The 17,430-nt window shown below is 38.2% G+C and overlaps 1 protein-coding gene and 1 long non-coding RNA gene across 3 annotated transcripts in view; both read left to right on the top strand.

The window, feature by feature from the left end:
* LOC148188739 (uncharacterized) overlaps positions 1-17,430 on the top strand; it is a 95,695-nt gene that overhangs the window by 49,217 nt on the left and 29,048 nt on the right. Inside the window, exons 1-2 of one of the 2 annotated variants that reach the window (XR_015777522.1) lie at positions 4,370-4,461; positions 4,648-4,772. The exons of the other annotated variant lie outside the window; for it this stretch is intronic. This is a non-coding gene — a long non-coding RNA (uncharacterized LOC148188739). Of the gene's footprint in view, positions 1-4,369; positions 4,462-4,647; positions 4,773-17,430 lie in introns of those variants that run through there. 2 annotated transcript variants of the gene reach the window in all.
* perm1a (PPARGC1 and ESRR induced regulator, muscle 1a) lies at positions 9,118-17,297 on the top strand. Its single transcript, XM_042491167.2, has 4 exons — positions 9,118-9,240; positions 9,715-13,586; positions 15,937-16,053; positions 16,410-17,297. The coding sequence occupies exons 2-4, from the start codon at positions 9,740-9,742 to the stop codon at positions 16,520-16,522; spliced, it is 4,077 nt and encodes a 1,358-aa protein (XP_042347101.2). The 5' UTR covers positions 9,118-9,240; positions 9,715-9,739; the 3' UTR covers positions 16,523-17,297.

The following is a 17,430-nucleotide window of genomic DNA, read 5'->3' as shown; positions in this document are numbered from 1 at the left end:
ACTGTTGCAACTGTTTGGGTTGGTTCTCCAAAAAGATTAACAACACACAGACAACAGCAAACACTAGAATACTCCATCAGTATTAACAAACATTTTATTTATCACTGCCCATGAATAATCACTATTTCCCTGCTTTGTCTGCCATTTAGTGCTGAGCAGATTGTGTACAGTTGGTTTTTAGAACTTTTTCATGAAAACAGCTGCCTGCTGTGACTGAGAACAACATAATGAGAGCTATAAGAGTGAATCAAAACACTTCAGAAGTATTTCACTGTTGGAAAGATGGTCTTTTCATACAACTGGATGATCTTTGCAGTAGACTCACACAAATACTTTTGAAATTGGTGCATTATGACCAGAGGAAACAGAATAAAATGCTGAAGCATTTACGCTTGCTCAAGAGGTAGAAAGCCTACAACCACCAATAAATGCTCCCACTGGTGGGTGACGTAATATGAATTTGTTTACATTGATACAGGAAACAATATGACAGTCCAGTGGTTATAAACAATCTTAAATTACAATTAAATGTTTGTATGTTTTTGGGGTAAGTTTTGATGCATTTTTAATGTAAAATCTTGATAACCACAGTTTAGGTAAAAGTATTAATTAATTACGTATTAAAATGAACATAAAGTATCAAATTGCACATGGTTGTGCATTGATATACATATTATTAAATAATTATTGCTCATGCATTAATATTTAAGTAGCATTTGAGTATTGCATTTGAATGTTGTTGTTTCAATGACTGTCAAACATGAAAAGAATGGAGATATGTGTGAATATGCTTTGATTTTCTTTTCATTCCCTTTTCCTTCTTGCACTACTTTGACTTGTGTAATAGCTCTGTACATATTTTCAAGTCATCATTTTGACAGCAACCAGTAGTTTTGGACCTCTTTTGGTGGGTTGTGCACTCTGCACAGCTCACACCAGGCCATAGTTGTTTTCAGCCTCAGACAGTGAGCAGTAGTAATGAATTGTAGGTCAAAGGGCTGTTTCATAGTATGTGTGACACTCTGGCTAAAGTGGTGACAGCGCAGTGGCCTGGGTGTATCACATGTGATGAGTGCAGTAGACAGACAGCTCTCTTTCCCATGCAGCAGCACTGCGTGTGTGTGGAGGCATGCAGGACGTGAGTGACAGTGCTATGATGTGATTGGTCTCACCACTTCCTATTGTTCCCCTGTCACTGATAACCCCCGGTGACCCGGGCCAAAGGAAGGAAGGCCATTGCTCGGTTTGTGGTAGTGGGCTTGTCAGCTCTTTGTCCTCAGATAACTTATTAACCTGCAGAGTCCGCCAGGAGAAGAATGATTTCTCACATGGCTCGCTGTATGGTTAACTCAAGAGTAAACAGCTTTTCAGGATTACATCTGTGAAGAAGCAGAGATGGAGACAAGGAAGGAAAGGTATTATTTGATTTCCAAGAAAAGTGAACACAAACCTGCCAGGATGAAAGAAATTCATGACTTTATTAGATATACTAGAAATAAGAACACAAAAGCTCTTTTGACATAGAGCACGAACCATAGGGCCAATATGAAGTCCCTTAATTATGCTCCCTTTGACCAAATGGCAGCAGCATCATGCTGCTCCAGTGTGTGATTTTAGACAGCATGCATCACAAAAGCAAAAAAGGCGTAATGGGCATTGCGCTTAACACAACAGTATCAGCCTGTAGTGTAACATATAAAATTGCGTCAGTAGTGCTTTCTAAACAACAGCGATGGCATAACATGGCAATAACAATAATTTGCCGACTCTGTTATATAGCGGCCAGTCTCATCCGCTGCTTGGAGGGTAAGAGGCCCCCAGATCTCGTTGTTTTCCCAATTTGCGGACATTTTCGTATGCTGTTCTTCTGCTTTGAGTTAGCCTCTATCTGCTGCTAGCTGCTTTTTAAATCTCCCCAGGTGGGTCACATGCATAACACGCTGACAAAATGTCACAACAGTTGGACATAACTTTGATTCAGTTTATGCACACAGTCCATAGATATTTTTACTGCAGCATCACATGCTGTTGTTCAAAGCAGATGAATAGTACTGGCTGTCTTTCACTAATTAACCCAGCGGATGAGGCCTGCAGGGCTGTACGTGGTCTGGACAGAAGGAGACTACAGACAGACCAGAGTCAGCCAGGGTCACCTCACACCTCAGGCACATAGCTGATGTCACGCGTCTGCTGCCTTAATTGTGCACAGTTCAGCTTCGCTAATATGAAGGTCTCACTAGACTGTTCACTTCAGCTGTTTCACTTCAAGGGAAGAAGTGGTGAAAATGAGCTAAATTGTTTCATGTGCAAAGAGTCAGACTGCCTTCAGGCTGGAAACTGAAAGAAGAATTTGACCCTGTTTGTGGTCTCTTGTTGTCTAAAAATACCTTGACACCAGCTAATGTGTAATGATCTGGTTGGTTGTAAACATAATGGCGAGGGGGGAAGGAGAGATGGAACCAATAGACTCAAGTGTCCTCTTTTTGAATTGAGCTAAAGATGACTATGAAAAAATCCTTTGTGCAGCTTTAAGTTTTAATATATAAATCACAGAAAGTGTGGTCAGTTTCCTATTAGGTACAATTTGCAGAATACAATTCCTATATGCCTACACACTGCATTTTAGGACAATATCCTAATATTCCTTTTATTAAAAAATATTTAATGTAATGAACAGATTTTTCTTTATTCCTGAACATGTACCAGAAAGTCTACTTGAAATGTTGGCTGTAAAATGCCAATAAAAGGATTCAGGAATATTGTTTCAAGTTGCACTGATGACATTAAAATACATTACATCAGATTACATTACATTACAGCCTATATAATTTAATTCACTTCTTAAACAGTAAGTTTTATAGAAGGAAACAGGTTGTGATTTGTTAATCTGGGTGTTCTCTAACTTAAAATGTTGCTTTAAGAGAACAGTCTTTCTTTTTTTTTTTTTTTTTTAAAAAAGTTTTAATGCATAAAGTATTAAATGTAATCACGATCCCATTGGGTTCTGTTTGAACTGAACAATACATGCCTTTTATACAGGAATTGCAGCCTTTGGTTTTCTGAATTAACAATAGTGAAACGCAGGCCTTACTCATGCAAGTAGCTACTATACTTAACACGACTACTGCCATTTACGTCGAATAAATATTGTACTTTTCACTCCACTTCATTACCTGACATTTACAGATACTAACTTGGATTAGAAATCTTGGATGATTAGACCTCTGCTCAGGTGGTGGTGTAGTGGAGGGTATACACAGGTATACACAGGTATACCCTCTAATTTTTATGCCATTTAGTATACCCGCCTGTCACTTCATCAACCATCACACTGCTGAGCTCAGGTCCAAACTGGTGGGACCAAGTCATTGCATGTCACATGTAAGTCTCAAGTCTTGGCTCTCAGGTCCAAAGTCCCAAGTCATTTCGCAAATTAAAACGGAAAAGTCCCAAGTCAAGTCCCAAATCCTTAACTTTGAGTTTCGAGGCTTAAACAAGTCATAATGCCCCTCTTCAACAAATGTAGACCTAATGCTATTTGAACAGCTGAGAAATAATATATTACATTTACAAAAATAAGGAATGCATTTTAAAATTTATATTTATTTAGTAAAGCAAGTTTGTTTGTAGTTTTGGCATGCTAACAAAGTTATCTTTAATATCATTTTTTTCCAGCTGGCACTAAGTTGCGTAACTTTAGCTCTTCATTGATTTTCCCCTGCAACTCGATTGGACGCTGTTGAATCAGTTTCAAACAAAGTGGACCATCTGGGAAATGAAGTGTCGACTTAATGGGAATGAAAAGTGTTAACGTTAGTTGATTCAGGAAATGGATTTTATTGTGGCACACTTTTTAGATAACATAACTGTTTAATCTTGGGGCTATGGGAAAAGTCTTTCCAAGTAAAAAAGCTCAAGTCCAACTGAAGTCACAAGTCACTGATTTTAACACCCAAGTCAATTTTCAAGTCTCTTTTGATTTTGTCAAGACTAAAATCATGAAATACGCATCTAGACTTAAGAAAGTTGATCAAATTAAAATGATAAAGGCAATGCACAACTACAGTAAAAGAGACCTCAGCCAAATACTCTAAGTAGTAGCCTACTCTTCCACACACTAATTAGAAAAGGTCTAATCAGGCATATAAGTGAAAACACCTGAGACATGGCTTTCACTTGTAGTTAAGTAGGATTGTATTTCTTTATTTTTTAATTATTTTATTTTATTTTATTTTATATTTTTTATTTTACAGTGTTGAATTACTACTTCAACCGAACTGAGAGACTTGAGTTAGTTCTTTTAAAAATATTTGTTATCCTTAAAGCCATCAGATGAGCGTCATGTTGTATTTACTCAGTTTGGTTGGCGGTGATCGCTATCTTGTGGTTGACTGGAAGTACTGCAGTCCTGCATCAGCGATAACGAGGTGTCCACCCGTCAATAAGCACAGACAGAACTCAGTAAGTTTAAATATTTAAATATTTTAAGACAAAAGACGCGGCCCTTGGCATTAATTTGTCTAACGTGTTTGCTCTTTCTAGTCAAAACTAATGGCACATAGTGTTATAAAAGTCGCGTGAGACTGTTAATAACGATGCCTGTGGCAGTGATGAGGAAATTGAACCGGTTCTGTCCATTAAAAACAGGTGGCAGTCTCGGTACAGCAGCCCGGAGGTGCAGTCTAAATGCTGCAGAGTCGACTAGGAGGATTTTGACATGACCCCCAAACAGCTCGAGCACTGATACTGCTGTGTTGTCGGTGACATTTGAGGTGAGGACAAAAGCGTTTTGTTATCGCGCCTGATCAAATCTCACCATTGTCAGGGCACATAATCCTCCCGAGTGCCTGCAGGCGCCCGACGCTTCTCACAGAGGTGAGGAGAAACCAGAGGGCCACAGGTGCGGCCGTTTTAAATGTGGGACCAGACTAGTTCCTGGTATGTTGTACCAGTCGATTATCACATTGAAGAGCACTTTTTTCGTGCAGAAGTAGTCAGGCTGTGCATGCAGTGTTCTTAAAGGAAAAGGTTTTTTTTCATGTTTTAAATTTGCTTTAATTCAAATGCATTAATCTTATGTCAAACCGATAGAAATTTGATTAAAATGGGGCCCTGTGGGAGACCAACTTAACTGATCCTTCCCCTATAATGATTGATTGATTAATGAGTGGTTTTGTTAGGAGCCTATTTGCAGTGATGGAATGTAACTAAGTATTTTGAGGCACTTGTACTTTACTTGAATATTTCCGTGTTCTGCGACTTTCTAATCCCACTCAACTTTATTTTAGAGATAAATATTGCACTTTGTACTCCACTACCTCTATTTTAAAGCCTTGGTTACTAGTTACTTAGTTTATTTATATTTTGCATCAATAATCTAAATTTGCAAATAGGTTATCATATATTCCTATAAGTTAAGCCACCCAGCGGTAGAAACTATTTAAATTAGCTCCACCTTTATCAGCTTTAACTTTAAAGTGATGATACTTGGTACTTTGAGTATATTTTAAAGCTAATACTTGTGTACTTTTACTTGCGTAAGATTTTAAATGCAGGACTTTTACTTGTAAGCATTTCAGTACTGTAGTAACACTACTTTTACTCCACCACTGCCTATTTGTCTTTTAATTACCAACTTGAGGTTAAATCATGAGGTAACTTTTATTATTATTATTGTTATTATTTTGTTGTTATTATTGTTATTATTATTATTGATAATAATAATGATAATAATAATAATAGATGTGTAGGATTAAATTTGATCAGAAAACCAAAACAAGAGATTAGGAATTTATCCACATAATAAACTCTTATCCACACTAGAGCATCATAGCTTCAGTAAAAGCTAAATGTATTGTAGTATAATGTGCAGCAATTAATTTATCATATATAAAATAGGCAAATTAAGAGTGTCGTCCATTTTCAAATATTTGAATACAGGAAAAAAAAAACCCAAATGATTTGTTTTAATTACATTTCATGTGATAAACACACTTACCTCCATGTCACTCAATTTAGCGCCTCATTTTGCAGCACATTCTTACTGAAAAAGACTAAAACAATTACAGTAGCTGTGTCACATCCTGTTAAGTTTGCTTCTCAAACAGTGATCATAACTTGTTTTGTTAATTTTTAATTCTTGGCATTTAAGCTCTACATCAACCTGTGTGGCATTTGTAGATTGTTTCAAAGCCTGTAAGCTTTCTAAACAGTCCCCAAAGATCCAAAATAGGAATCTTTGTCCACTGTTTTCTGTTTTTCTACCCTTTGCTATAATTAAGACTTTGCACCCCTGTTGAACACACAAGATGCCAACAACTAAGGACGCTTGGTAACGGGACCATACACAGACTCCCCTCTGTTCAAACATCATGTAACTGAGCTGGTGCTGAAAGTGTCTGTTTACTGGGCTTTGTTTAATTGACGCTGAATTGCCGGGGCTGACATAGAAAACAATTTGGGTGCAACTCTGTCACTTTAGCCACTGTGAAACAGCCTAAACAGATTCCAATCTTAACCCCTGAGAACTGACTCACAAGAGCCTAATCCTGTTGATGGAAACAGAATCCCACCCATGTCAAAACGGCCCGCTGCCCCAGGTGCAGTACCCACAGGCCCTGGCCTGTCTCCCTTTATCACAGCTGATGAATTGAGAGAGCCCTCTTGGGCACACAGCCCAGGCTGTGGTTTGGCTAATTAGAGGGTCTGTTTTCTCATAAATATCTATAGTGATGAAAATCAGGCAAATAAAGGCCTGTGAAAGTGTTAGATGCAAATTCTGAATGTAGAGTGACAATGTGAAGGAAAATCTGGGTGATGCGTGTCTTTTCAAATGCAAGAATCTTCCAAGTTTTATCTTTTAAGTTGCGTGATTCTTCAATCTTAACGCAGGGATACTCAACTTGCTTTGCCCATGGGCCACTTTTATGCACTGTGGCATCTTAGCATTTAAAGTACCAAAAAAAAAAAATCTTGCTGTGAATCAGTTTATTTTCATTGTTAATAAGAAAATGGTCGGCGGGCCAACAGACACCCAGTCACAAGTTGAGTATCACTGGTTTAACTAAAGCAAAATTGAGACTTTTATTGCGAAAATTCTCAACTTTTTGACATAGCTAACCCACAAAACTGCACTGTCAGCATATAGTGAAATATATCGTGAGGCTTTTTTTTGTTCTGACATACCAATGTGACCCCATCATCTTAAACAATACATTCAACTGCAGTTTTGTCACATTAGGCATCGGTTAAGAACAGTTTAGCTGCTGATAATGTGATCAGGACTGATAGGTTATCTTGGTATCTTTTAGTGTCAGTGACATTTTAAAGGCAAAGATGGCCCTGTAATCACATTGTCTTTACTAAGTCTTATTGATAGCTGTAAACAAAGGCTCAAGCCCTCCTCAGATAAGCAGCCCTTCCTAATGGTAGATTTAACATTTAAGCTGAAAAAAGGCCCCAGTTTTAGCCATTTGACATCTGTTCCATGATTTTAGCTGCTCAAGAATTAAATTGTCTCCCAATTTTTGTCAGATGTATGTATGTTAAATTTAAGTTAGATGCACCAAAGATTTTGTCGATCCAGACACAGGTGACTAAGTCAAAACTTGCACGTACTCACAGTTTTAAAAAAATGAGTTTACACTTACTCAGTGTTTACACTTGACATTTTTGAAAAGTGTAGCTCAAACGTCCACATACTTTTTAGTGCTTTTAACCACATCTTACCAGCTCAAAATGAGAGCAAGAGAGATTTATGTATTTTGCTTCTTTCTAATAATGCATATTTTAAAATTGGTTTAGAGGCTGAATTAATAGCTTTGTTAGTTTATCATTTATTGATGCTTTTTGGATCATTAGAAGGCATTAATAGAGAAAATTTTTGGGTTGCCAGGTTTACAAAAAGACATTTGAGAAATGTTTATCCTCTGGCATAGCTTGTATTGTCTTTTTCTTAACTCTTAAAATTCATTAGGAAGACTTCTCAAATAGACCAGTCACCCTCTGGCAGGAGCTGCTGGACATCTGAGTCAGAATCCACTAATTAACAACTTCTTAACATTTCCAGTTCCAGTTTTGGCATCTATTGTGGTGGAAGACTGCTTTATTATTGACACTGATGTTTACAGATGAACACCAGATAGTTTACTATGAGAAACCCATGATTTCCAAAATCCATAAATAAATAAATAAATAAATAAATAAATAAATACGTTTTATTTCAAATGTATAATTGCTAGACAAGACACCTCCTGTTTCACTGATAAGTCAATTCATAAGACTTAAAGTCTCACACACTTATATCTCCAAACTAGTTGTGATGTCACAAAATTTTGTTCTTATGTAGAAGTATTAAACTGTTAAACAAGCCAGAAATTTGAGATGAGCAGACAGAAACAGATGAGTGTCAAATGCATAAACCATCATGCACACTGAAGCTCAAATATTTAAGTGAAGTCAGAATTTTAAAAACACACTTTTGACTGATGGAGGACTTTAACTATTAATGAAGCCATTAATTATTACTTATTCAAACCCATTATGAAAGGGTTTAGAAAGTCGAAACAATTTTCTTTTTGTTTTTTTTAATTAAGTAGATATTTTTTTTCTGTATTTCTGTCATTAAGATTTATGCGGGTCATATGAGTGATGCAGCTCCAGTCTCATTCCCCGATTATGGCTCCTGCAGTGTTTGGATACATTCGGATCCATTGTCACTCCATGAAGTCACAGCAGTGAGGTATCAGCTGACTGACACACACCTCACATGATCCACATATTTGCTAATGGCCTGACTTGCACTGTGCCAGTGACGCTGCTAAATGTACCTCTGGATTTTGAGCTTTTAATGAATCCATCAAAAATATTTTTAAAAAGGTATAAAACCAGACATAAATATTACCTAGACCAGATCACAGATTTCATATATATATATATATATATATATATATATATACATATATATATACACCAAATCAAACAATAGTAAAATCTAAAAAAATACATTGGATCCAGTCAAGCAGTTTGCTACTGGAGAGTCTATTTAAAGTTCTGAAACTGTATGCCTCTGTTGGAGATGGCTGCTGTAAGAACGTTGCGTGTATTACGTGATGAGAGGAGCCACTCTATATTTATCAAATCATGGGACCCACCAGAGGACGTACAACATGGTGCTGCTGAGACTCCAGACTTCCACACCTTCACCTCCTGCAGACCAGGGTAACTGCTGAAGCAGGACAGGTAGGAAACCTGCATGTATGTACAAAAACGTATGCAGACAGCTAGAATACATAGAAATGTAATACTTCCTGTTGTCATACTTCTAGATACTTACATTCTGTTCAAAAGTTTATTGATTCAGCTTACTGGCGAGTTTTCACATGCTCCTGTGAAGAGATTTCTGTTAGAGTTGATTAGTATTATTGCCAGAAATATCAGAAGTTGTTGCACTTTTAATGTATTTATATCTTTTACATACATTTTGCTTCAAATTAAAAAAAAAAAAAGAAAACACCACAGTTGTTTTTGTAATTGCAAAAATGGCTTTATTGGTCTGTTGATTTAGTTAATTTTGTGGCAGTTTTTATGCTTTTGGTATTCTTGCTTGGTTTTTTTGGCTTTTATTCTGAAAAGACATTTGATTGTATGATGCATAAATTACCCGAAATACTAGTGATTAATTTTGAAATGACGCTCTTTTGATTAATTTTACAGGTGAAACTACACCCTCAAAGTCAAAATGGAGGACTTTGAATACAGTGTGGAGATCTCTGACCGTGACTGGGAATGCTTCTTTGTGGAGTGTGAGGAGTGTAGCCTGCGTCCTCCTTCATTAGCAGGGTTGGATGACTCAGGGTTGAGTGACATTGATGATCCAGGGTCCATTCTTGCTAAGAGGGGTCAGAAAGTCGACCTAATGGCAGGCTTTTCAGAGCCTCGCCATCCCATCGATGGACCCCCTGACTGTGAGGGCTCTCCTGTGGAGCATTACCTCAGCGAACACGCCGTCGGCGGAATGGAGAGCGTGCTCTCAGGCAGTGAGGAGGATATACACCTGCAGTCTGTCAATATATTCTTTGAAAGGCTGAAAAACCTTACAGAGGCCGAGAGGCTTACTGAGCCAAGCCAAGTGAGAGCTGGAAAAAACAGAGAGGGGATACAGGAGGAGGAGTGGTGTAGTGATGGGCAACAAGCCAGCAGCAGTTCTTTGCCAAAAAACATCCCCAAGTTAAACTCTCTGCCTGCCAGCGGTGAAACAGCAGTTGGCAAAGAGACCGCAGAGCCTTTCGACACCATCAGCAACATAAACACAATGAAAAAAGATGTGCTCGGTTCCAACATTTCCCCTGAACCTGCAGCCAATAACTTGGTGCTCCAGACTAACAAATCAGCTTGCCCTGAAACAAGGTTATTCATCAGAGAGGAAGCCTGCAGAGAAACCAGTGCAAATGAGGCTACACAGCTGAATCAGTCTCATGACTCACCAGAGGGGGTTGACTGCTCAGAAACAACACCTCACACTGACACAGTGGTGAAGGTGGAAATTTGCACACCTCAGGATGTTGAGCAGAAAGACTTGTTGATAAGTCAGTTAACTCTTGGTAAAAGGTCTAGCACTGATCCATCAAGTTATCTAGATATTGTGACAAATGTTACAAGGAAGGAAAAGCAAATTCCTGATGTTTTACAGTCACACGCAACACTGGCGTACAAAACAGCAAGCCAGGAATTGTCTCCGTCCGCCTCTATCAAAAGAAAGAGAAGGAAGAAAAAACGACTTAGTGTTGATCCAGCTGAGAGTGGATCTGAGAGGCAGATTTCAGTCAAGCAGAGTGACTCAGAGGAAGAACAGTATGCATGGAGAGGAGGAATCAGTCACAGTTTATCTGACGATACTAATTTATCTTTCTTAAACGAACCACAAAAATATGGCATGCCTTCTTTAACTGCAATTTCAGATACCAGCAATCTCCCAGTAAAGATATCTGCACTTGAAATCAAAGTCAGTGATCTTCCTCATTCCAGGTCTTCATGTGACAGTCAATACCAGTATTTACCAAAGAACACAGTCAGAGAGGGAAGGTGTAAAGCAACAGGCTTGACTGAAAATAATGCAGCTAATGACAGGCCACCAATCCCATTGAGTCAAACTAATAACAGGGTAATGTCAAGACCAGACAACAGTGGCAATATGGCAACAAATTTGCAGCCATGCAGCAAATTACATACTGAAGGATCAACTGGGTTGCTAGTTTCAATTGCCAATGGTGAAACTGATAAATCAGGCCTGTTTAAAGAAACAGCAAACTGTAGAGGAAGGGACATTTATGCAGGGAGTCTCCAGCAGTCTGACAAAATGCATGATTCTGTCGTTTGTTGTAAATATGAACAAAATCCAGAATCTTGCACAGCGGAGGTCAAATCAATGAGTATTTTACCAAGCACAGAGTCAAATGATCCTGCAGTGGAAGTCAGCCAACATGACAAACTATCTGCTGCTAAGTCAGTCCTGGCTGTAGAGGCTGGAAATTCTGGCAGAGACAACCATACACTATGTCAAAGAGAGGGTGAGCCCAAACAACAGCTGGAAATTGACTGTCAGGACAGAGACCAAGATAGATCTACGCTGGAAAAGACTCACTTTCCGCTGTCTGCAAGCAGTTCTGCCGCTCATAACACAAAACCCAAGCAGTTCAACACCGCAAGCTATCCATTCTTGGAGATTTCCAGTAAAGTGGACAGTGCTAAATTAACATTAGATACCAGCAATGCATTGCCTGATAAATGTTCATCCTGTTCAGATGTAAATACTACGGCACAGCAAACAGAACATCCTCTGGCACTTAACACCTTATCCAATTTTGATGTTTTGTCAAAGAAAAACACAACAGAGAGATCTGAATTAGCAGCATCACAAATCATGGATTTTCAAAGTGGGAATCCCCTTCTGTCTGCTGAAATTAAGAGGGAAACCAAAGTGTCCATGTCTGAAGACTGTCTCACAAGTCTTTCAGATTTTACATCAATATCATCCTACTGTACTCTGGACACAGAATCTGTCATGTCACTCTCAAATGAAAACATCACAGACATGTCAGCAAGTTCCTGTTTATCTGTCAATCAAAATGACCTCGAAGGAGAAAAGACTTCATTAATGTTGGTAAAACATGAGGAAGTTCATGGCACATCTGAATCCAAAAGCCGATCAAATGCTGCAACAGATTCAAAATGTGATTTAGTGGTAAAAGCAGAAGATGTCATCACTGTATCTAAAGCAGAATGTGAACCTGAGAAAGCTCCAGATTCAAGGCATTCAGTGTTTGCTATGTCATCTTTTTGGAATGAGATGGAGAAGCTTACAATCAATGATATTCTGGGTTTAAGAATGATCAGCAAAGCTGCCCCACCCAGCCTTCTCTCACCTTTACAGGAAATTGAGGAAACTGGCATGTTGGCTATGACAGATTCAGGTGTTTTTTCTCAGCTGGATGAGTCCAAGCCTGAACCGAACGAAGACATATCCAGTGATCCTAACTCTGTAGAATCAAGTTCTATCATGGCAGCCGAGTTTTCGTCTTCAGCGGATGTTATGTGGGAGAGTCTAGGTGCTGATATTTACCCTGAGAGTATGATGTTGACATCTGTTAGTGACATTTCTCAACCGGTCCTCCCTGGAGGTCCTGAAACGTGCCTCAGAAAGATTTCTAAAAACATAAGTGTGCACAATCTACATGCCCTGGCATCTGATTCTTTCAGCTACACAAGGAAAGACCAAACTCTACAAACCTTAGATGAAGGAGAATTTTCAAAAGGAGAGTATTTCGCTGAAGGACACATGCCAAAGCAAGACACAGACGTGGACTCTTCAGCTTCATTTTCAGACAGCTACAGAATCTCTCTCACAGATATATTTCAGTATCTCTTCAGTGGAAAGCAATCCGTCTCCAGCCAATCAGCCACGGATAACATAACCACGTACTACACTGATGGAAATTCTGTCCCTGAAACTTATGATCATTTCTTCTCAGAGTTTGATACAGAAAGCTTCTTCTATCCTCTCATCACGTCAGAAGATCAGTCCAAAGACGAGCTGGTTCCTATCTTCTCCTACTCTCGCTCAGCTAATAGAAATCTGCAGTTCCCTGAGGCTTATGATCACTTCTTTGCATCCTCGTCTTCTGATGATTCTTCTGTGGAGTCTGATGAAGAAGACACCTGCAGTCCTGTGAGGGTGTTGACCAGATTCAGCCATACACCAAGCACATCTGAGAGTTCTACAGACATATATGATAATTTCTTCACAGACAGCGACCTTAAACAGAATTTCTTTTGGAAACCCACATTCTCCTTCAGGAAGATTAGTTTTACTGGATCTACAGTCCAGAAGAAGACTCTCTTAAAACCTCTATCTCGAGTGCAAAGTGTCCAATCCTTTCGAAGGACAGTTCATTCTATAAATGCTCTGGGAAATCAAGATGGGAAGTTTCCTGATCCACTTCTCTACCACCTGGAGGACAGGATGTACACACAACTAGCACGGCAGCCTTTCAGATATGAGGACTTGCAGACGGCTGTTTCGAATCCAAGTAAGTCCAGTTTCATGCAGTGATCACAATGATGTGTCATTATAGATAGGGATAACATAATACAGCCAACTGCAGAAAAATCTTTAATGGAGTTTATGTGAAAATATCAGAGTATAATTCAGATCCCAGTCAATTCATTTATTGTCCATCACAAAGTAGGGATGTTGGTATGTTTGTACAATACAAAACACAGATTCCGTTAGGAGCAAACTATCAACAATGAGGCTCAGTGATGCTATCTGCTAATTAAAACTTTAATGCATTTTTATACCACTAATCCTGATTAAGCCTTTCCCAGTACTCACAAGGCAAGATAAGAAAAACCCCCAGGGTCAGATTTTACAAAGAAAGTTAGACTTCTGAGAGATTTCTTAATTCATCAAATTCCAAACTTTTGCACATACCTGAATAGTTCTCAAAAGAATACTTCACCCCCAAAATGACCATTTGTACGTTAATTATTTATCACATGCTACCTGGTGGTGAAGGTAGAATCCAAAAAAGATTATTCTTCATGAACTTAGGTAAGTTGGGACCACATTTAACAAACTGCAAAACTATATAATAAAAATCCATCTCTTTACAAACTCACACAACTCATGCAGAATATTTCAAGTCTCAGTTATCCAGCCAAATGCTCAGCACTTTCCAACACAAGCATTTTCATAAAAACCTTACTTATGTAAAACACTTCCACCTACAAGCAGTTCACTCTTCACGTGCCTGAGTACACACCTGTACCAAACGTGTGCCAAGGCATGTTACTTGTCAGTGCAAGAGACTGTTTGTACTGTCGTGTTTTAAAATGAACTTTAGTTTGGGAAGTACTGAGTATATGACTGAATAAACGAGACTTGGATTATACTGCACAAATTGTCTGAGAGTTTGTAAACGGATGTTCTGATATAGTTTTGCTGTTAAATGTGGTCCCCTATAACATCAATTCATGAATATTTGCCTTTTTTGATTTTCAGTTTGCTGTGGATGCATGCAAGAAAAAACATTTTCTTCGCTAATTAAAGGTAACATGCAGTGAGAAATTGATAAACAAATGGTCATTTTGTGGGTGAAGTATTCCTTTAACTATCTTCAATAGCGCTTTGCTAAGATTGAGATTTATTGGTGCTGTTGAAAAAAATAAACATGTATGCAGTTATAAGTAGAAGAATATTAGCTATCTAAATGTTTTTAAACAGTGTTAGTGAACAACAAATTATTTTTTTTACCAGTCGTCAACAGGTAATGATTGTTACCAAGGAAACTTCGAGTTCAATTAAGTTTTTAGGCTTTAAAAACAGCAATACCATTAAAAAACTCAAAAACAAAGACAAAACCTCTGACACACTGTTCTACTTACTGCTGACATATTTATTGAGTAAAACTCAATAAGCATGTCAGCAGGACAGTGTACAGGAGTTTCTCTCTTTGTTTTTAGATTGCTCTCTCCTCTGAGGCACCTGTCACACATTCAGGTGTGCAGAGATTTTCTTCAGCAATTTGGATGATTCTAAGAATAGTATAACTATGGACCAGTTTAGCAGTTCATTTGTAAAACCAGAGAGGCCTCCAGTCTATCACAGATAGCTCTGATTCTTCATGCTTAAAAACTTTATTTAATCAAACCTGTTCATATTTTACTGCAACCCCTTTAAGTTATACTTGTTCTGCGTGTTCTTCTCACACATGGACTATTGTAATGTAGGATATGTCATCCATTGAGTCAGCTGTTGCAGCCCAGGACGGACTGTAACTGGCATCATCTGTCCAGGACATTCTCTCTTACCTCAGCTGTCAGAGGACACTGACTGGACTGCAGGCACGTAGTGTTGAAAACCAAGCGGAGTTGTTGTATGCGATAACTTGACTTCCCTCAATGAGTGTCATCTCTAAGCTCCCAGTCTAGTGCTCTAGTTTATATTTGGCTGTAAAGGAAAATACTCAACTCGAGGAGTATATGTACATGTAAATCCTTCTTCTTAGACAACCTCTTAGCTGTAATAAGATAATAACTCACAAGTTACTGATACAGCATCTAATAATCAGCAGTTGTGCATAAGAATTATCATTAAGGTCACTCGAGTCATAAATACAAACATCAGTGGCTTCAAGCAGGCTTGTTTGTTTGCATCATGGTAATCTGTGCAGGTGCTGGGGTTTGACCGGGTCACAGTGTGACAGAACAGGAAGTCTCAACATATTACTGGAGGCTTGTGCACAGCTGTTGCTGTGTTAGTGCCAATTAGGATACCTTTGACCTCTCACTGGACTTCTCTGTGGATGGTTGTCACTAAATGTGTCACACTTCATGATTCAATATGTTTTCTGTAATACTCTGTCACTTTCTTTGAAGGGTTGGATGCCTCTCTTCTGCCTCTCAGACAGTCAGACATGTGTCTCGTTTGTATTGCATTTGCTTCATGGGTGCTGAAGACTGCAAATCCGCAAGTTGGAGATGCCTGGAAGGCTGGTATGTTTGTTAATGAGCAGCAGTAGTAGTCTTTAATATGACAGAAAAACTGCAAATGTTGCTTTTTAAAAAAATATTTTAAGACTGGAATTACAAAACAGTTGCTTATTTGGTCATGTTACATTTGACTTTTGTTAAATCAGTTAATCTCGGCTTTTTAAGGATTTAACGGACTGGCTGTTAATGAGACTGTAAAATGTATCTCAGTATGTAGTTAAATCAACAAAACACTAAAAAACAAAGAAAAAAGAACTTTGAGAGAAAGTAAATTTTTATATGAATAGATAAATCCAATGTTAGGTTGTTAAGTCTCATGAGTCACATGATAACTTTGCTTAATGTTTACTTTCACACAGTTCTGCTGGCGAATGTAAGTGCCCTGTCAGCAATCAGATATCTGCGTAAATACGTCAAGACGATGGCGACCAGTGAGAAGAAATCGGATTACACTGCCCTATCTGATTCTTGATGTCTCTGCCTCTGAATACGTCAAGCTTAAAATTTAACATTTTTCCATGAAAACCTGATGTGAACCAGTGCTAGACCTCAGTAGGAATTTGTTGAGGAATTTGTCAAATGTTTGATGTGCTGTTAGATGTCCTTACTATATATTTGCACTTTAATGGCTCGAAGTTTTATTGAAGTATTCTCTCCATTGAATGGAAACATGTTGGTTTGTTTATTGGTAGATTAATTTTGCAAAAAATTTGAATTCTGAAAGGTTTCATATGAAATGACCAAAGGCAAGACTAAAGCAGTATATTTAAAAGAAAGAAGGCTGTGGATATTTGTAATTAAGGTTTCAGTATGTGTGTGTTGAAGAGAGATGAGAGGCAGGCTTATTCAGAACTGTACAGAGTTGAGATGTTAGATGGACATGAGATAAATGGATTAACCTGAGCCACCTGAGGATTTTAAGATGTTTTGTTTCCATTCCATTCATTTTGCAGATGATTTTATCCAAAGTGACTGTTATGTAATATTTCCAATGGCGATAATTGAAAGGATTTTACAAAATAAGATAATATGAGGCAACCTCTATTGTAATATTTTCCAAAATGGCAATTTAGCAAAACACCCTTACAGAAGTTGAATTTATGTGCCAGTTATTTTTCAATTGATGAAGGGCATTTCATTTTCATCATAGATGATTTATAGATGACTGTACAGTATTTTGTGATATGGGTTGCTCTGTGAGTTGTTGATGTCTTTCAGTTTAACTACAGTAAACAACATCTCTGAGATGTGTGCTGTGTCTCCTGTTTTTCCACAAGTGCTCAGACCCAAAGATGAAACTTTACAAACACTAGAGGGCAGTGTAGGTTCATGTAAGAACCTGGACTATCACAGCTGAGTGAGCTGCAGTTTTCAAGGTAT

Source organism: Plectropomus leopardus, chromosome 9 (genome assembly GCF_026936395.1).
Source record: "Plectropomus leopardus strain MGB_pleo_1.0 chromosome 9, ASM2693639v1, whole genome shotgun sequence".
NCBI lineage: Eukaryota > Metazoa > Chordata > Actinopteri > Perciformes > Serranidae > Plectropomus > Plectropomus leopardus.
Note: the sequence above shows the minus strand (reverse complement) of the source record. Positions and strands in the feature narration are given on the sequence as shown.

Coding starts and splice junctions, on each gene's coding strand:
- perm1a (XM_042491167.2), top strand. CDS start 9,740: ATGGAGGACTTTGAATACAGTGTGGAGATCTCTGACCGTGACTGGGAA. Junction 13,587..15,936: donor GACGGCTGTTTCGAATCCAA/GTAAGTCCAGTT, acceptor CTTTCTTTGAAG/GGTTGGATGCCTCTCTTCTG. Junction 16,054..16,409: donor TGGAGATGCCTGGAAGGCTG/GTATGTTTGTTA, acceptor ACTTTCACACAG/TTCTGCTGGCGAATGTAAGT.